This window comes from Ciconia boyciana, chromosome 1 (genome assembly GCF_034638445.1).
Source record: "Ciconia boyciana chromosome 1, ASM3463844v1, whole genome shotgun sequence".
NCBI classification, from domain to species: Eukaryota; Metazoa; Chordata; class Aves; order Ciconiiformes; family Ciconiidae; genus Ciconia; species Ciconia boyciana.
In genome coordinates, this window is record NC_132934.1 from 110,913,989 (window position 1) to 110,935,275 (window position 21,287).

The 21,287-nt window shown below is 34.8% G+C and overlaps 1 protein-coding gene across 1 annotated transcript in view; it reads right to left on the bottom strand.

Moving 5' to 3' along the window:
- The window catches only part of TMPRSS15 (transmembrane serine protease 15), a 58,120-nt gene that overhangs the window by 20,703 nt on the left and 16,130 nt on the right, over positions 1-21,287 (bottom strand). The window contains exons 10-19 of the mRNA XM_072852844.1: positions 18,235-18,343; positions 15,377-15,486; positions 13,213-13,350; positions 11,804-11,953; positions 9,329-9,431; positions 8,694-8,844; positions 7,360-7,501; positions 2,466-2,555; positions 1,041-1,166; positions 436-567 (exon numbers count right to left, since the gene is read on the bottom strand). Of these exons, the coding sequence (XP_072708945.1) occupies positions 436-567; positions 1,041-1,166; positions 2,466-2,555; positions 7,360-7,501; positions 8,694-8,844; positions 9,329-9,431; positions 11,804-11,953; positions 13,213-13,350; positions 15,377-15,486; positions 18,235-18,343 (1,251 nt within the window). The remainder of the gene's footprint in view (positions 1-435; positions 568-1,040; positions 1,167-2,465; positions 2,556-7,359; positions 7,502-8,693; positions 8,845-9,328; positions 9,432-11,803; positions 11,954-13,212; positions 13,351-15,376; positions 15,487-18,234; positions 18,344-21,287) is intronic.

The following is a 21,287-nucleotide window of genomic DNA, read 5'->3' on the forward strand; positions in this document are numbered from 1 at the left end:
CATATACATTTTTCTCTTCTAGTGGATGTGATCGATAATAAATATTTTACAAATGCATTTAAACACACATTAATGACACCCTCAAACGAGTCACAAAGTGGTGTTCTTCTCTGGGGCTTGTATAGGGAATAGTTCATATTTACCCTCTTAATATTTGAATAGTTTTTGGTCAAAATCTGGAATCAATTTTTCACATAATATCACATAGAGTTGCAGATGATACTGAGATTGGTCCAATTACACTAGAGCAACAAAACCGTCACTTTTCATGCTAGAAAACATAAAATACAGATGGGTGACTGCTAGGCTTTTTCTCTTTAACTTTTTCATATTTCTGTTGATCAAGGGCTGAGAGTCACCTTCCACTCTCCACTTTTTCTCAAATGTATTTGACCAGTGGTATAACCTCTTAAATACAAGGGTTCATATGCTTACCTAGACGGTAGCCAGTAGTAAAGTTTGCAAGAAATCCCTTCTTTGTTGCAGACTTGTCCGTAAGGAGGATTACTGTCATCTGGTTTGTTGTAGAGAAGACATCTGGCAATGGGTCTTGTCCTGTATAGACAGCTATTCTCCAGGAGAACATGAATATGTTTAAACTATTTTGTTCTTAGGTATTTCAAATTGTTTTGGGTTCAAAAGCAAATACTGCTACCCCATGAATACAGTTATTCCCCCAAACCTAACTGCTATCAGACTGCAATGATCAAAGCTCAACCTCAAATTTGACATATCAGTATAGAAAAATAAGGTTCGACTAAGAGATTATGCTTCTGTTTGTCCACATACATAAGCAGTTTTATTTATTGAGAAGTTAATTTTGTTTGGATTGCATAAAAAGCTGAGTGTGTACAAACATTTGGGAAATGTGATGTCACATATGTTATGCTTTCTCAAGTTTTCCTCCTAAATTCTGAGACCCAGAAATGTGAAGAAATGTAGGATGAAATTAGAGAGAATTAATTTCCTTTATATTATATCCATCAGTTTGCTCCAGCTGTCTGATTACATTCATTTTAGTACCCAGTGCTGTTACTTGCCCAAAAGTAAGGAATTTGGTCCTATGCCATCTCTGACTTCAACTACATCATGAATATTTTCCAGATCAAAAACCTGAAAATGAAGTTGAATGTTTTTTCCCTTTTCAGCATTTAAGTACCACACACCTAGAAAATAATAACACACACAAAAAATCACCTTTTCAGTTGTTACATTTACTGTGTCATTTTCATGTTGAAGGATTGGGGGCGGGGGGGAAATCTCTGCTAAACTATTAAGAATCATCCAAGAGACTTAGAAGTCTAAGTCTTATCTTTAAAAGAAACTTATGCTGTCAAGATCCAAAATTCAATTGACTTTTATTCTCCAAAACACTTTTGAAAACTGGATTTAGGCTTCTAAGACATACACACATGCATTTTTTACCATTCATGACAACTGTGAGTTTCCCTAAAGTAACAAAGCTAATTCTTTTGTAACTGGGAAAACGTGACAAATAGTCTTGTCACTTAAGTCTTATTTGATAGTAAGCTAATTTCTATAATCAGTCATACAAGCCTGTCTTTCAAGTTAGATGTCATTTTAGAGAAGAAGTATTTGCTTCTGTTTAGCCTATGCTTTATCGTATTTAATCTATGTAAGTATGGATACTATGGAAATCTCGTAGAGAAAGTAAAAAAAAACAAAAATTTTTTAATCTGTTCATAGAATGAAAAGGATTTTCTCACTAGTAGGAATCTCATTTGAGAACTCGTGGAATTAATACCTGGAAATGAGAGCCATATCTCAAGTGGAACAGAAACACAAAATTACAACTCTTGTGATTAGCATCCCAACACAATTCTCCAGTTAAAGGTGAAGTAATAAATAATTAAAATTTCATTAAGAAGCAATGACAAAGTTTTCTTCCTTGCTTCATCCATCAATAGCACATAGTGGACCACCTTGAAACATTTTCACTTTTGACAGCTATAGCTTAATCTAAATCAAGTAACATCAGTAGAATAATGATATCTTTTCACTAGTATGGTAAGAAACATTTAATAAATAGAGGATCCCTTGCAAAATGCATACACACATTATTTGCCCCTAGAAAAAGTTAATTATTTAACAGAAGAGATGATGATATTAACCTGGCAAATACATTGAGGTGTAATGGTAAAATGGGGACTTTCAGCACCTTGTCTGTTGTTGCACTGACATAAAGATATTTGACATAATAGGCATGATGGAATTGGCCTGTCTGAACCCATTCCAAAGGATTATGCTTGTCTTCATCAGTTTTTAATCAACTGGCCCATGATTCCATGGCTTCTAAGTGCCATATAGACTTCAGTTAAAAGATCCCACTTGTATATAGCTTAGATCTTTTATGCTTGACAGTATCTGACTTGGGAAAGCAGATTTAGTATCTCTACTTTTATACGGTTAAACTTTTCCTGAAGACTTGGAAAAGAATGACTTACAAAAAGCTTGATTAGGGTAATTGTTTGGAAAGTTTTCAGAGCTGAATGTACTGTTTGGCTCCCAGAGTTCAACTGGCCCTCCACAGTCAGCTGAAAAAGAAAACATTTCAAAAACATAATTAACCCATTGTCTTACTTTTACAATCTGTTGTAACAAAGATATTTTGGAAGAAGGAGTTTTATGAAGAGGATATTCAAGCTAACTTCATCACTGTAAGGGTTCAGTTACGGTGCCATTGGTATAAAGCTTGAACAATGAGTTGTGAGAAGCCAACACTCCGGTAAAGACACAGAGCATTGAGGAAACAAGGTGTGTAAGAAATTCTCTGCCCTTATTAGTTACAGTGTCTAAGTCAGACCTGCTGACACATACAATCGATGCCATAGTGTTATCTACAGCTATAGTTCATATATTGCTGTTTGTGAAGTGCTAGTGCCCGGGTGCACAACTGTATTCATGATGGTGCTATGAGAACTCTTCCCCTTGTAGTTAGGGGAAGGACACAAGTCTGTCCTTCATTTGTTGATTATTGGTCTGCAAGCTGTGCACGTGACAGAAAATATGAAGAAAAGAATGTGATACAGTCAACTGTATAATTTACTAGTACATTAATACAAAAGCTAGAAAATGTCAAAGAAAGAGAGGAAAGCCCCGCCCCCCAAATATAACCTATTTATGCACTTAGCTTGTATGCCTTGCTTATTATCTGATTGATCTTCTTGCAGCATTAGCAGAGATACTCAAGTATAAAGCCCATTTTGTCATCTAGCAAATAAACCTTATAGCAAAAAACCCCTTATACTGTTATTTTGTTTTCATCAGGACCCTAAAAACTTTTACAGTTAAACCTTGTAAATGGTAAAAGTAGCCAGTTGCTTTTTCCTTGAAACAACTGCTCCAATAAGAAACATAAACATGTATATGCACTTATATATAAAAATTAATAAAATGTATTTAAAAGCAAATATTGTAGATATGTATATACACACATACACACACTCACACACATGGACATAGCTAACTGTACTTTATATATTCAATAGCCTCTTTCAATATGTAGTTTAGATGGTGGTTTACATCCAAAATATATCAACTTCATATTCCAAAACTTTACTTCATATTGAGAAATATTATTTAGTTTCATTTCAGCTGTACCATCAGAATGAACTTTGGTGTTTTCCCACTTCTGTTGTTCGCAATTACTTTATTAAAAAATAAACAGTGCTCCTCCACCTGCTTCAGGAAATAGAAGTTAAGGTAGAAGAAATCTACCTTTTTAATATTGTTTTGTTGTTTTATTCTTTGAATTAAAATTGATTTTTTTAACTTTCAGACTTTGGCTAAACTTTAACACTCCCCACACACACACCTTATGGCTCAAATTTTGCATTTCATTATGTCTGTCAGTATTGCATACTCTGAGCATATTGGGGACAGATATGCTGGGGTTGGGGACAGCTTGCCCATTGAATCCCACTGGGAGGAAGCTCCACTAAATACAAGAAAGATTTGAACTTTCTCACGACAGCCATCTTATAGGACTTTCTATTTCACCAAATCACTCCTGGCAAGAAAAGCCGAACTCTGTGAAAGGAAAAGGAACTGTTAACAATCACACACTAACTAACAAGTATATTATGTTTCAGCCGTATGGCTCACAATGAGGATTACTTTCTGTAAATACCATTAATAAAAAAGATTACATTGGCTTTTTCATGGAACATTACTGCACGTACAAACAGACACACAACTATTGTAATGAACTATTGCATGAAGAATATATGATTCTTAGCCAGTATCATTTAATGATATGAGCAGAGCAAAAAGAACTTTCTTAATAGCAGAACAGGGGCAACTTATGAAGTCTGATCTGGTGTTGACTACATGTAAGGCACATTAGTAGGTGTTGACTACATGTAAGGCACATTATCTTCTTTCTCTTGCATGGAAAAATGATAGAAGTAATTGATGTTACTCATGTCTGGAAAAAATGTTTTAAAAATTTCCAGTGATCTTCTTTAAACACAAATTTAGGTGGAGTTATTTGTATAGCTGTCACTTGTTAGAGAACCAAATAGCAATCAGCACCAATAATCTTTGTCCTTTCATTGAGCATAGTAGGCGATTTTCTCAACAGTGTAGAAAATGATGTATGACCTATTAATAAAAAAATTCCTCTGTGCTTTGGCCAAAACTTTAATTTATATTGATACATCTTAAGTGTGGAATCTACACTGTAATTTCCACACTGTTGTTTGTGTTAAAAGACAGGTTATAAATTAATATGAAGATGAAAGCAATCTTTGCTTTAGATTAAAGTGTAAACTGACAGTCTCGTGCAAAAGACAAAAGCAAATCCAGCTTCCCTATCCCACAACCAAAAATTTTTTTTGACTTTTCAATGAGCTTTTGTGGCACTGTGAATGATGCCCGTGCCTCTTACTGAAACTCTAGGTCTAGCAAAAGAAATTGGCTCAGCTCAAATTCTTTCATCTCTTGTTTATAGAGATGACATTTGTAGTGAAACCATTAGTGGTAGCAAGCTTGCACCACATCCATCAAAGTAATTTCATACTTCTTTGAAGATGATTGATAACATTCACCTTTTTTCAGCAGGTTACAGATAGCGTATATGTAGCATGCCTCAACAACGGTATGCAAACAAGTTAGTTTTTCCCCAGCAACAGCTTAGACTGTGCTTTTGTATTGTATTGAAGGACAGTATGGACCCTCTCTAATCTGTTTCATAAGGAGTTATATGCTACATGACCACTTCCTTTTTTTGAATGTTAAAACTTTATCACCATATTTTGGGTAGAGATCTATAGTTTGAATGAGATTTCTTTGGTGTTTTGACAGCAGCATTCAGCTACTATTTACCACAGGGTTGTCCTACCACTAATCATTAGACTGATGCTAACTTGTGAGGTGTGTTTACGCACAGCACCTGAAAGATGGCTGGAAGTGGCAGATATCAGCATCTCTCCACAGTATTACTTTAATGAAAACTGCAACCAAATTCCAAAACTCACTTTGGTAAATTATGACTGAAATTACTAGTGTTACTAAAATTTAATTTTGCTGACAGAGACATCTTGTTGAATGTTACATCCCTGTGTCTCAGGATGGATCTCTAAAACTGAAATTTGGTCTCATGTTTTCTTACCTGTCCTGATGCAGTAGATTTAGAGGTGATAGATTTGACAGAATGACAATATTGGTACACAGTGCTCAACATGAATACAATGCACACAGTCTTTTTCTATTATTTTAATTTTAGACCATTTTTATTTACTATATGCTGTCAAGAGAGCAACTAGCTGTGCTTTGTAAGTGACAGTAAATCTAATAGGAGGCAGTCCTGGAACATACTCACGGTTTGTTTTAATGACTTGAAGCCATCTGTGAATAGGTCTTTTGTAGAAATCTCCTTTTTTTTCCAAAAAGTTAATGCCTCTTTCACAATAAATTACAAAGCCCTATCAGATATTTTAATGATTTTTTTCCACAAGCTCTATTGATATTTGTAGCAGTTTTTGCTTTGAATGCGCGTGGACCTGGTTAACATAATATGCAATCTTTCTTCATTGTTTTATGTACATTTTCCAGATTTATAATGATGGCTACAGGTATTTTTTCATGTTTTTCTCAGTAAGATTCTTCTAAGTAGCTCTGTGAAACTGAAATGTTTTGAGGAAGCTTAAATCTCTGTGCTTTTCTCTAAAAGACTGCAATATGATGGGTTTGGGTCAAGCTGTCTGGAGAAGTGCATATGTGCTATAGGCAGAGACGTTTCATTTTTCATTAACTTCTACTTGACTTAGAGAAGATGGCAAAAATGTGCAAACAAACCCAATCCTCCTCCAGTTTCCTACTGAACCTGGGATTCAGAAGAGGTGCCAAGAAGACAGTGAGATGAAATGAGATGAGGCCCCATCAAGCAGGAAAAAAGTCCCATCCATTATTACTAGAGCAAGCACCTGTCCATCACTCCTGCCTTACCACAAGGAGTAGAGTTAGCAAAGGCAAAATTGAAGAAATCAGGCTTAGGTTTTGACACATTCCATAATTTATGCAAATATTGAAACCTCTCATTAGATCAGGGAGGGGAAAGAGTCCTTTGTTGGTTTTTTTTGTCCACTTATTTCCTCCAAAACCAGAAGAACTGTTAACCGTCCTTCTGTCCTTTCTGTTTCCCTATTTATTTTTTTTTCAAAGCAAATATTGCTTTCTTTTTCCTTTTTAATGTAATCAGATATAGTAGGAATAACAACACGGCTAAATGCATGTTGGAAAGAACTCATTCATTGTGATCCTTGTTCCAGATAATACCTCAGTTTTGGGTATTAGACACTCATATAGATCATGCTCCATTCTTAAACCATTCTGGCACTATTATAGATTCATTCCCCTAAATATGGGAGTTTTCAGTGTGCGTGTGTTCTCAGAGCTTGTTGAATTTTTAGTATTGAGACCTCTAGTGATATTATTATGTGACTTTGCTCATTCTCTTATTCCTCTGCTACATTGCTTGTAATTTTAAATAAAGAGATTATAATCGTCCTTCTCTTTCTTCCTCCTTCCCCTTCAGTGGCTTCCTGGAAGCTTTACTAATTCAAGCTTTTAGAGACAAATTCTGAATTATTTCATTATCCTCCACTCTTCAAGCTTTGGAAGATACTGTACTGATAGCTTAAGCTGTGAATCTACCAGTTCTGTTGCTATCAATGGAGCCACGGGCAGGGAACCTGATCCCTAGTATGTTATCCTGAAGACAATTTTATAATGTTGAAGAGAGATTTTTATAAAACTGAAGGTTGAAAATTCTGAATCACTCATACACAAATAGAGTAATAGGAAATGGCAATCAACTGTAATTTAGTGTTTACTTACTGGGAACTGAAGGGACAGTAGTAACAGTTGGAATCACAGTTGGCTCTACATAAATACTTTCATTACACTTTCCCTTTGTCAGGCCAATGTCATCCAAGGCAATATCACTGGGTCCACGCTTTTTAAAGGCGTCAAAAATAACCTGAAGTTCATGAAAAAGAAATTAGAATTTTATAATTTAATGAAAAATTTTTCAGCTACCTATGCTGAACCATTCTGTCTTCCTTCTTGAAAGCTCTTATTTCCACTGTAGTCTACACTGGTGCTACACTCAGAGGAGGGCATCAGGGATGAGACATGATTCCTCGCAAAACAAAATAGCACTATGCAAACTGAGTGGATCATTCTAAGGAATGCAGGAACTGCTTTGTATAAATGATAAACATGATTTAAAACTATTTAATAACTACTTTTTAGATATAAATATATATAATTTTTGAAACACAAATTCTATATCACTCATCAGTCCAAACTTCTTCTGATCCAATGGCATATCTCCATGAAAAACTGAAATTTATCTCATTTGTTTGTTATTGTGCTTTAATATCCACATATTTAAAGTAATCCTGCTACCAAGGAATTTGTGCTGGTGAAATACAGCTGGGTACAGCACTCTTTCTGAGGTCATAAACCACACATTTGCTGGAAATCTGATGCAGCCAGGTCACAGACGCATTTACTTCCTTAGATGGTAAATGCATCTTTCTGGCAGTGCTTTTGCACTAATCAAAACTACTATAACAGGACAAGCCATCCCAAATACCTATAAAAAGAAATTGTTTTCAACAGAGCATTGCTGAAGGAATTGTCTAGCACAAGTCTCCTCCTTTTGTTTACAGATAAGTCAGGTCAGTTCTTAACCATGTGGCACCAAATACATTTCCCTCTGGAACATACTTTCAGTGAATTATTCTGAAATTAATTAGTGAAAATACTGCTTCATAATCTCAAGTTACTTAATTTAAATCTTCTCATGGCTAAGTGCTTCATATCACACTCACTGTAGAGATATTACACTTCACATCAGATTTTGATAGGCTTTGAACACCCTTGTTTTGTGGAAAGCTCTCTTCTCATTGACTGTCCCATGACAATGTTAAGGTTTTCTGTTTTCTACAATAATAATACTTTAAATTCCAGAGTAGGGCAGGGGGGAGATGACAATTCAAATGGGGACTCCAGTCTTCTGCATGCTAACATTTATTTGATGGGATACATTAGTAAGTAGTCCTAGATATTGTCTTTGGAGCTGTGGATCATTGGGTTCATTTGGCAGAAAACTGTTATAAATTTAGCTAAAATAATTTTTTAAAAGAACTAGCATTTTAACAAACCTTAAAATCAGATGTTTCATTTAAAGTTACTTGTCCATAATTCCAGTTGTTTCCATAGTTTCCTTCTTTCTGGAAAATGATCTTTTCCAAACCATTCTCATTACTTATGCTAACTCTTAAAAGGTAAACATTAGTACCGTACATGAAATACCTAGAGGGGGAAGAGCAATTTTGGTATTATTAGAACAAAGTGAAATTTCATGAAAAAATATCAGCCTTTTTATTTTACAAATTGTTTTGTGGAATTAGGACTAATTTGCCGTGAGCATGGAAATAAAATGAGTCATATGTTTAGATTACACCTGGATATTTTACTTGATACTTTGCTACATTTTCTGCAGAGGCTTAGTTAAGCTTCATGACAAAAAATATTTCAGGGATTCTTAATCTTTTTTCTGTATAGAAATGAATATTGGATGCAGGGTGAAAAAGAAAATACATTAAAGCTAACTGCAAGAATCAAACCTATAAAGGAGTCAAAGTTTCAGGCCTGGAGTTGAGACTGATCATGGAAATCCAAAGAGAAGCAGGCTTGTATTGCTGGCACACTGACTTGGATTAATATTATATATGAAAGAAAGCTATTTGGTTTTATTCTTAAACAAAGTATATGTTTAGGAATTATGTAAGAATACCAAAAGCTTAGACAAGATGAATCTGAAGAGACCAAAGGCAGACTCAGAATTCGGACTCTCTCCTCTCCAAATCCAGGTCCTATGGGTGTTGAAATATAAAATCCTGCAAGATAAAGAGCACATTTTAGTCAGTACAGAATTACTGATTTTTTCTTTAAATGAGAGTTTTTACATTAAAAATAATATCAATAATATCAAGCACAGATAGTGTTGCATGACTTGGAAGTTTCCTGACACAATAAATATGAACGATTATCCCAAGTCATATTCATCAGTCAATTACATATTAAAATGAGCTTTTAAGCTTGTCACACAGTCCTCAGAACTAGACATGAAATGGGAAACTAGTCCTTTTGAAGTCAGTGGGAGATCTGCCTTTTATTTAGTGAAAGCAGCAATTCACCTGAACGATTTCTACTTAGTTTATTAAAAAGTCTTCCTGTTTGACATTGCTTGTGATTTTGCAGAATAATTTCCTGACATTTTTATAATTTTTATCCACATAATAATGGGAAATATGGGTTGCATGTTGCAGGGGGTGAGAGAATGATGAATATTTTATAGCAACGTGAAACATTATAAACAAGAAAAATACATTATTTGGGGAAACTGGGTTTTTAGCTTTTTCTGAGTTAATTCCTTGCAGCTGGGAATTTGCATTTCTTGCTGCCATATGGAAATATAATGTGAGGCCAGGCTATGGAAGCATGGTGATTTGTCACAAGAAAAGCAAAATTAGGCAGAGTTAAAAGTCCTAAAATAAGATTCTTGCTTTATTAAAATCATGGCTGTAATCTTAGATTTTATTCTAATGTATCTAGCTATTTATCTACCTATCTATCTTTCTAATACATCTATATGCAAATATTATATTCATAGAATCTACAAATAAATATAAATATAATTATATAATTTAAATTATATATACTATATTCTGTTATTTATACTTCTAGATTAACTAGCCTTTTCTTGTGGGTGGTTGAAGTACCTGAGAATTAGTCTGAAATCTGAATCAGGCCTTTCATTTCCTGTGTTGACTTAGAAAGCATGCATTAAAATATACATGGTGTCTAGCTTTAAGAAAATGAGCATAGCATTCTTTTTCAGAAAAGGTCTTCATATAGTCAAAGTGACAGTTCTCTGTCTTTGTTTCATCGATTCTCTGAGCATTCAGAATCAATTGTTGAGTATGTATTAAGTCCTTCGCTTTTCAAGAGCAGCAAAACAAAAATACACTGTCTCACTGAATGTATGTAATAGCTAGATATTAATGATGCAGCTCACATTTTTACTTCAAACACAGGTCGTAGAAATTTTAATATTCAGTGTAATAGCAACATTACATATAGCAACATAACATATGTCAGCTTAGATCTAGCACAGTGAAACACAGAGAACCTAAAATAAAGTAGTATTTTCAAGAGAGCTAGAAATCATTGTCAAGTGTTTTATTAAACTAATTTTACGTTCTTTCATCTGATTTGTATTCTAGGAGCCAAGTGGGAAGATAAAACAGTGTTCTGAAGATTGTTTAGAAAATGTGCATTTACTCAGAGAGAGGTGAACAATTGCTATCCAATAACGTCCTGAATAATATTTTTCTTTTCCTGACAGTAACTTCTTCCAGAATAATTTGCAATTTTTCCAGTTATTTGTCACTGAAGAAGTTCTGTATAAGTCTTGCATAGAATACATATAACCATTGCAAAATCCAAATTATGTTTATTAGTTTTAGCTGGACTGACAAATCACCTGAGAAACAGATTGTTTGGTTTTCCTGATGAAGCAGAAAAAAACTTTTGGGGTCTAATTCTGGGATAAGCATTCATGATACGCATTCAAGATCTGATTCCTATCAGCATTGTCTTTTTAATTAAAACCCACATTTGATATGATCACTCTTCCAATTAAGTTGTTTTGCTATAGTAGTTGCTGGAGTGTTTGTGTGTTTTGCACATGTTGAAAACTAGTGTGGTGTGTGATTCTAACTGGGAACACAGATGCCCTGTGTACCTTGCAGGTGAACTTTATGTTAAATCAAAGTTATTCTGTGACAACCATGAGGATGTCACCAGCAGACAGGGATGAAATAGAAGTGATTTCCCTAAAATGTAACTATACTTGTTTTTTTCCTTAAGGTAAACATGCAGTTATTTGACCTATAACACTGTTGCATTATAGAAATTCCTTTCTCAGATAAGGCACTTTGGCATATTAATAGCATTGAAACTTTTCAATACCTCACACTTCAATCACTTTATATATTCCTTTATTTCTTCTTTTAGTTTTGGTATATTTCCACAAGATGGCAATCAGTAGCATAAAATGTTTTGTCTGGTAGCCCTGACTCATTTTTATGGCAGAATAAAATTACATCCCAATAATACCGTTATGAAGAATCCATTGTACAGTGGTATAACATAAGCTAAATCAAGCTTTTCATTTAATCTGCAAGCAACTTGTATTTGATCTTACCTGACATGTTGCCAAATGTATGATCAAAATCAGGACCACTCATAAAGGGCAAGGTAGGGCCCTGAACTCTCTCCCAGTCTGAATCATCATCTAAATCTTGTATCCAGTAACAAAAGCCATCTTCAAAAGTGCAATTGACTTTCTCATAATCTGCGAAAAAGAACCTCTAGTAAATAAAAATGACAGAAACATTAAGTATTTTCTCAGAATTACATAAGAATGAGTGACGAACAATGTAAATTTTTAAATATGTTTGAAAACTGAAGCCCATGGTGACTCAATTTCCTCTTCTGTGCGATGCAACATGATTACTCAAATACATGTGTCATTTGTACTTGTTAACAAAACACTATCACTGAAGGTGGCCCTGTATGCTCTTGCACTCATTCATTCACCTTCTTTTTTGATCTTTCACCGGTAATGTGATGGGGGAATGAGAGAGGACCCCTTGCATAGCTAACACCAAGGGCTAACCCAGCTCTTTTCCTCTTTTCTTTGCCAAGGCCTGGATTGCTCCAGCTGAAACAGCTCACCACCAGAGCTGAACGCTCAGAAGGTAAGTGCTGTGCTCCATGCACTAGGGATGCCCCTTTCCTTGTCCTTCTCCTTTGCTCCTTCTTTTCTCTCATATATTTGCTGCAACATCTTCATTTTTCTTCCCATGATACATTGCTCAGTGTCTTCTCATGCTGCCTTGAAGTGTAGGTCAGCCCCCAGCAAGGCGTTCCACGTGACAAAAGTTTGCTGGCACTCTGGATGCTTCCTGCAGCATATCCCTTCCCAGTCACACCCCCTATTCACATCCTGCTCAAAATTTAGCAGCTGAAGAAGCCTTCACTTGTCCAATCTGCATCTAAATTTTTCTCCCGACTACTAAAGAACACCAATGCATGAATCAGATTGCTGCATTTTGTTGTCACTGTAGATTTACTGCATCTGGAGTTTTTCCAGTGCCTATTTACTGAAGCAGGTATTTTCCTGAATGTTAGTTTTACCGTTTGGGACTACTGCTTGTGGCAATGAGTTAGGACATCAGAAACTCTGGAGAGCAGGTACTGCCAGGCAACCACAGAATAATGATTAGTGTCAGTGATTCAACAGTGTTCATTAGCGAACAAACTGACTGAGAAGAATCTCATGGAGATATGGCCAGAGTTTTACTCTTATTTAAACTTTGTTAGGTGTCACCCTACTGCTAGATACAGGCCTGTAAACCTGTGGACAGTCTTATTGAAATCAATGATTTAATCTTTAAAATAGTATGACATTTCTCAAAGTGGATCTAGTTGGTAGACTGAAGCCAGAAAATACTGCTTCCCTTTTCATCTCCATTTTGTCAAACTGAAAATACAGTTTCACCAAACATTCAGGATAACAAAGACACACACGCACACAAAAAGAACACTTACTGTTTAGTTCATTTGCATTAAATGTTGTGTACGTTGCGTTAAAGCCATTGTAATTTTCAGAATAATCGGATATAAACTGTGCTGTAGCCTCATGAGAAAAAATGTAAATTGTCTCAGGATTAGTCCCTGACAGAGAAGCTGAGAACAAATAAAGAACAATATAGTCAGAGAGAAAACAATCCCATGAGCATTAAAATCCCCAGTGCTGTCACAGAAATACAGTGGATTAGCTTTTTGAGTCTTAAAGAATGCTTTCCCTCTTGTACTGTGATTCTGCCTACACTAGCTTCAAAACCCTGAAGGCGTTTAGCTGTTTGGCTGCCATGTAAGTGTTCTGCATATCCCATCTCTCACATCCCTCAATATGGATATCAGCTAGTGGAGAAACATCTCTTATAGCACACATATTCAACACTATATTCTTCATAACTTTGCTTATTATGCTGTAAATGTTCTCAAAATTTACAGATATGCACTCTGAAACTCTAGAATCACAGTATTGATTACATATTTTTGTTATATATACTTACTTTCACAGTTTAATAATTAGCACATACACTTACAGATATTCAAAGAGTAAGGAAACTGTGAAATTACATAGGAATTTCATTTTGTGATGTATGCATGAAAGCATATAGCACAGGAACAATTGCAATATTCCAAGAAGCGAGTGGACAGAATGCTAGATAATCTCATCTAGGCTCCCTTTTCCATGAAAGGCTGGACCAGAGGATCTTTCAAGGTCCCTTCCAACCTGGGCAGTTCTACGATTCTATGGTACAATGTATCTAAATTTTGACTTTAAATTCGAAATTAGTTTAGATTCACTCATATAAATTCCATACGTATGAAATTAAAGGATTGTTACAAGTCATCTTACAGTAAAATAGTTGCTCCTCCATCTAAAGCTGATATGGTGCCAGGCAACAACAGTTAGACTTGTGACTGTATTCAGGATCTGATAAAGAAATCCTGAATTCCTCACTGTTCTGTGAAAGTTTTTGCCTCGGCTCTTTCTTTTCTGAAGTCCTTGCCCAATTTTGCACAGATAGAGAGACTTTGCTTTTCTGAGGAGGAGCTATTTACCTATTTGTAATACTATATATTTGAAACAATACCAAATTATTAAGGAAAGACAATCGGCATAATCTTTCACACTTTTAATTATATGTGCATTATTTTCATTCCTCCTTCTCAGCTTCTTTTACTTACTTAAATGGAGAGTCTTAATCTGGATATGTCTTGTAGCCCTTCGTACCTCTACATTTGTCATTTCCAATACCTGTAATTCTACCCCTAAAACTGCAAAGTTTTAGGCAACCACTGAAGGACAGCTTTAACATTGTCTTTGTGGTATCACTGGTCATCCCCACCACAGTACTTAAAACCATGCAAGTTAATGGTTGCTGCAAAGAATATTATTGAAGCAATCTTTCACATCTAAATTGAAATTCCGAAGAGGGGTCAAATCCAAAGCAGTACTAAAAGGGTAGAATTTCTCCATTCTTTATTTTATGAGTCTTTTATTATTTCTCATTCCCATTCTTTCCCTGCTTCCAAAAATAAGGACAAATAATAATATAACTTTCTGACTTATCTCTATGTATTTATCTTCAAGTATATGTATTCCACCTCTGATGGAATTCAGCTGGATAGACTGAGTCTTGTGAAAAATAGGCAAAATCCCAGTTTTCCAGAATAGAATATAGAGACAGAGATAAGGTATCATCAATATTTCAAGGTCTGAGGAAAGCAATGCTATGCTTGTAATGAATTTCAGGGCGTATCATAGTACTTCTCCCAACAGTTTCTGCTTTGATGCTTTCATTTTATGTTACTGCGTGTGATGTTACAGGACCTTCTGACAACATATTTCCAATGAAACACAGACCCCACAAGACCATGGCTCTGGTCAAGTTATCAAGATCATTCAAATAATTTCTTAAAAAATGTAGAGATTTCTTAATATATTAAGTAAGCATTTATCTGGTCACTTCATAAGAGTTGATATGTATATTGAGATCAATTGTCTGACAGGGTAACTTTACACAGATGCATTCTTCCATTTAAACATACAGATGCATTTTTTTTCACTTCAAAATGCTTATTTTACCACTTAAATTTTATTAATGGAAAAGTAATATTAGCTGAAAAATAACCTTACCTCTTAAAATCTTGTTTTGTCCTATACCTTCAAAAATATTTAAATTGTCTGTATATTGTTGTGTATCAAAAGAAGTGAAGTTCAGTTTAATGGATAACCCTTGAGGCACTCTAAGGTAACAAGAGAAAAATAAACCTCAAAACTGAAAGTCATGTTGTAGTAATCTTTGTTTTTACTGTAGTAAATTCATTGCATGCTTGATTGAAGTTAAGTTCAGAAACAATGTGAAATTACATTAATCAAGATTATTAATTGAGATGACCTATTTGGCTAACTTCTAGTTTGTAAAATTACTAAAGGAATAGAGCATAAACCTTTTCTAACAGTACAAGTACTCCTTTACTTACTGGAGTTAAGTATATTTTAGCAACTGAATCTTCTAAACTCTAGAATGTGATATTCAGCTGAACAGTTTTTTGTGTTTTTTTTTTTTCTCTGCATCTCATTAATTTACAATTACTTTTTAATATATTTTACTGATAGATAACATTTCACTGCTCAGGTAGACTTCCTAGAGTCAGAGGAATGGTATCATGGTATCAGTATCAATAGCAAGATATCAAAATCTGTTTCCTGAAAGTCCAAAATAATGTCTCTTATAACAAAAACAGGATTTGCATGAAGATTTGAGGATCTCAAACCCACTGTTTGGGAACATGTTATCAAACCTAATCATCACCTAGTAAGTTTGATAACAAAAGTCACTTTAACTGAAGTGTAAAAAATGCTGGGTTTTATTTTGCTGCAGTTATGTTCTTTCAGTAATTTATATTTAAGTAGTTCTCCCATTGCCTTTCCACTAAACATATATGGTAGTCCAAATTGTAAAACTCTATCACAATCAGCTTAGCTTCCTATACCACTATTTGTTGTTTTCTGGAATCGAGAGACCCAATGAAGATAGCTTTTCAACAGCAATCTGCTGGTGCTTGTCAGTACTGAATAGTAGAGAAGCATGAAGTAAATATTTGAATATTTGCATTTGCTTTTTTGTTGTTGTTGTTATATATTTCTCCATAGGAAAAAAATATCCTTGGTTTGAAAAGAGTAAAACATATAGTTGAAAGATAATCTTTCAGGAAACTAATATTTCAGGGAAATATTGAGCATACTGATCTTACTTTTAAAAGGAGAAGAAATTACATCTTTATTTGAGGAGGAGTTAAATGGGGTGAAAATATAAAAGCTTTTCCTAAAGGTAATGGGGAAATCTTTCTAGACGAAGAAAAGCAGAAGAGAAATCAAATCTCGGATGTATTATAGGGTGACTTTTAACACATTTTTATAGGGATAATAAAAACAGTATGACAAAATGTTTCTTACTGGTTACTAAAAACCCAAAAGGTTCCCTCATAGAAATAATTCTGCTTGAAAGGGAAACAAAATTTGAGTACCACATTGAATTTTTCAGGCCTTTACTGTCAGTGTTGCCAGATTTTTTTAAAGCAGATAACTTGAAAATAAAACCAGATGATTGTTTTCATCATTGATCAATCTGTAGTTATACCAATCTGCAGCACCTGTACTATATTATTTGCAATTACTCACTATTCCCTCCAAAATTAAGCTTTTGTTAGCTACATACCTGGTATAGATATCTACCTAATACAATGCTTCTTGCAGCTATAGCAGCATTTGAAGCAAAATTAACAGCTTAGAAGGAAGTAGTGCACTTGGGACATGATTATTTACTGTGCTTAAATTCTGCAACACCTTGAACTGAGGAACAAGTCAGGCTTATATTCTGGACAATACAATCTTGTGCTTTTCCTGTGACACACCAATATTTTAAACGCAGGTGTAGTCAGTAATTATTGGTGAACAGTATTTCTGAAGATAAGAAGGAACAAATGTACTAAAAAGAAGGAAAACCATGACTTTTTCCTGAAGTGCAAAGGTGAAGATGAAAGTCCTGAACAAACTCAAAGACTAGCACTTTCAAAGGAGCCTTGGGAATGAGAAGTCCAAACTTTATCCAATGTTAAAGGCATTTCCTTAATCTCCTTTGAAACTCTTCTACCAAATTAATACTTCTCAGAATCAAAGAATGGCCATTATTACAAAGCTATAATAAGAATTACTGCCTTTCAGAGCAGTAACTTCTGAATTGGCAGTAATTGTAAGGATTTTTAGGAGCTTCCAACTTGCAATCATCTAACTTATTTTAGATGTGTACTTTAGGATGAGATTTATCACATACTATGGCTATCTTTTCTTCTCCCTGGCCTATGAAGTGGACCTAGAGTGTCAAAGTCAAACAGCTGTCCCTCCCTGTAGGTATATATCCTTGATTAAACAAATTCCACTTCTTGTGCTTGGGGTTTAAAAGGCATTTGGTGCTATTATGTCAAATGATACTCATGCGCTTTTAAAACATATTCCTAAATGACTTAGGAGCACAGGTGCTGTTAACTCCCAGATGAAATGTGTACCCATAAATGACAAGGAAATTCTTGAAAATTCCATCTGTTAGTAACAGTTATATCATATAAACCCATTACCTAAAGACTAGTATTTATTGTAATACTTTGACACAAATATCTTGCAATTATTTTGAGTTATGTGATTTATTTTGAGCTTACAAATATGTTCCTGTATTCCATATAATACACAAGATTTCTCAAAATTCATACCTAAGAATTTTTATAAGTGGGAAAGTTATTGATATAGTTATGGGTTTTAGGCATGCAAGTTTTTAAAGAGAAGTTACATAAATACAAAGGAGAAAAGGCTATTACATATTTTCCATGCTGAGGTATTTGGGAATACAAACAAATGGCATAAGGTTGATGTGCAGGAAGAAATATCACCTCATAATCAAAAAATGTTAGGTAGAAAATTATTTGAAAATGACTTACAGTATAATCCATTGGCAAACGATATTTGCATCATATGGTTTTGGATAATTCATAGAGTGAAAAAACCCAGAGGATTCAGTCAACATAAATTTTCCATCACAAACTGCAGCTGTAAAGATATAATGAAGAACATTTGTCAAAATGCCATTTGAAAAACAGAATCAGAGCCAAAATGAGGGTGATCTTAGATATTGGTTTACATGGATTACCTTGGAAATGCTTTGTAAGCAACAATGGGAAGACAAAGTAAAACACACTACAAACTTACTCCCACTTCTAATTCCTATGACTATTTGATCTCAAAGTACTAAATTAGAAGAAAAGCAGTACAGATAATTCACTTTTAAATTAGAGACAATCCAACTAATCCAAACTAGTCCAAACCAATCCAAATAATTCAAATCCAACAGTTGGAATCAACTAATCCAGCTCTCTTTCTTCCATTTTATTTTATACGTTTGTAAGGAAACAGGATCTTGCCTTAACAGTTCTTATGTACAGCTACTTTAAATCAGGAAACTGTGTTTGCACTACCAGACACAATTTGATATCATGTGAATAAAAGCAAGAAAGGATATGGTTGACTATTGCTATCTCTACTTTTATGAGCTTCCTAATTTCTCACCTTATATATTACTAAGTACTCAAAGAGGTAAGTGGATATCCCAAGTTTCCTGCCAGATATCGAATTCATTCATCAGAGCTAAATGTCATCCATCATCATATATTTTTTCAAAAAGCTTTTATTAGTTTTGTTTCCTTAGTGCTGCTATTCCATTCTATGCATGTTCTTAATTTTAAAAATCAGTTATTTAAAAAAAATATATTTTAAGCCTCAGCAAGATTGGAAGTGCTAATTCATGTAGAGTTATTTTATTTCAGCAGACACTGAAGCACTGTTGAAGCTTTTGCTGCATCCCTCAAACATTATGTTAGGAATCTGTCTGATGAAAGTTTTTCTTCAGTTTTTCAAAAAGCATCATACTGCTTTCAAATAAGGATAAATCAGTACCATACATGATTATCTGGAGAGGTAAGGACACGTTTATCAATTTGAGGCAGATGATAATCAGAAATTACATAGAGCTTTTCATTAACATCAGAAATGAAATCATACCTATAATGACTGTCCAAATTATGAATAATCAATCATATTGAAAATTAAATGGAAATTTTATTGAGCGTAGTCCTCCTCTGGGAAATGATATATAAAATGATAAACTGGGGCTCCTTGTCTGTTCATTTTATAAGTCTAAAATTCTTTCTTACTACCACTGTAGCAAAGACCACATAAAAATTAAGCTTTGTTTTAGTCAGGCTCAGGCATGCACTGTTAATAAAGACTGCAGAATGAACTTCACTAACCATGATATGTCTAACGTATGAGCTGAAATAGAAACATATTCCCTTTTGCAATCTTCATGGCCTTTGAGAGGAAAACAGAACACATACGATTTTAAATACATAGAGAAAAAAGGTCCATGAAAGAGAGCGTTACTATTCTATATAACCTTTTTATCAGAATAGGCTACAGTTTTAGAGCTGGGTATTGATACAGAAGTACTTTTTCTGTCCATTTTAATTCATGTGTTTCCTGTCCTTACCAATGGGCTAATATTTACAACCATTTCCAATTGAGAAGAATAAAATCAGTGTGAGAAGAAGGAAAGTGCCCAGCTTGTTATTAATGAAGGTGCAAAAAAGTGGTATGGCTAACAAGTGGTTAGCAAGACACGTCCTGATCTAAAAAGGAGTTTATAGCACTGACAGTAATAAAAAGAGATCTAGTATACTGTTCTAATACAAATAATTACAAAAGTTTGCTCTTCTCAACAATTAATTTCTGCTTTTGTTTCCTTTTATTTGTTTCTTCTTATCTCTTAAGAGACAGTGAGTAACTTGAAGCAGGACAGAAAGATTTAGGCAAAAGTCCTTAGGCTGCTCATCCACAGCCTAGCAATAGTCAGTAAGTCAGGAATGAGCAGGACGATCGCTGGGACTGGTCCTGTTTCCCTGAAGAACATCCCAGTGCTTCCTCGTTGCAGGGAGGAGGCAGCTGTGGTCAGAGGCGGGCAGGGTCACAGAAGTCATTACATTTGTGCCTCCTCCTGGAGCCCTCAGAAAAGCCTCAGTTGTTCTCCTAATGAGACAGGAGATATCTTTTATAGGAACCAATTTCACTGCTTCCCCAACATGCACCTTGTTGTCCATTTCTATTTACTTATGTTGCATGCAGGGCACATTAGGAGGGCTTAATCCTGTTATCCTTGAATTGCAGGGAGAAGCTTCCCAAACTGGTCAGATCAAGCCTACATATTTCACTTGACAGGACCTTTCTCTGCCAAGGGCAGTACATTACTTCCTGGCTTACATGTGATTAATCTTTCTCAGCACTGTAGTGATGCTGTGAGGTAGGTAATCACAAAATGTTAGCCTAGACATATAATAACGGCAAAGAGAGTCTGCAGAGAGAAACACCTCCTGGGATCAGCCTCCAGTCTCCCTTTCCTTACACTTATGTGCTACATGGCTGCTTTTCAGCAATGCCAGCCATTATTAATAGATGCTGTTCAGACTTTCACATTTCTCGAGAGACCCTTTCATTGAAATTGCTAACTGCACTTTTGTAATGCCTTTTGTTACTGCACTGCACTGCATTGCAGAAAGAAACCTTTCAAGATAATTTTAATCAATGAAACCAAAAAAATGAAGGTGTTCAGTTGCCTGAATCTCTGCTGAGAATCTGAGATTTTACTGAATTTTGTCTAATGCAGGAAAAGGCTATTAAAATTCACCCTTGTATCCTATATTTTAAAACCACTAACATATTCTAAAATCAGAAGTACTAGAGGGAATAATAATCAAGATGAAAAAACAAACCAAGTTGTTTAAAGGACAGCAACTCAGTCATGTGCAAGAGCACTTGCAGCTGTAATTATGAATTGGCTGTAAATCTCATTGTGAAACTCTGAAATACTTCTGAAAAATCTAGATAATTTTAGCTTTTATATGACTGTATTAAGTTACTCCAGGGATGGGACATAAGTGAAAAA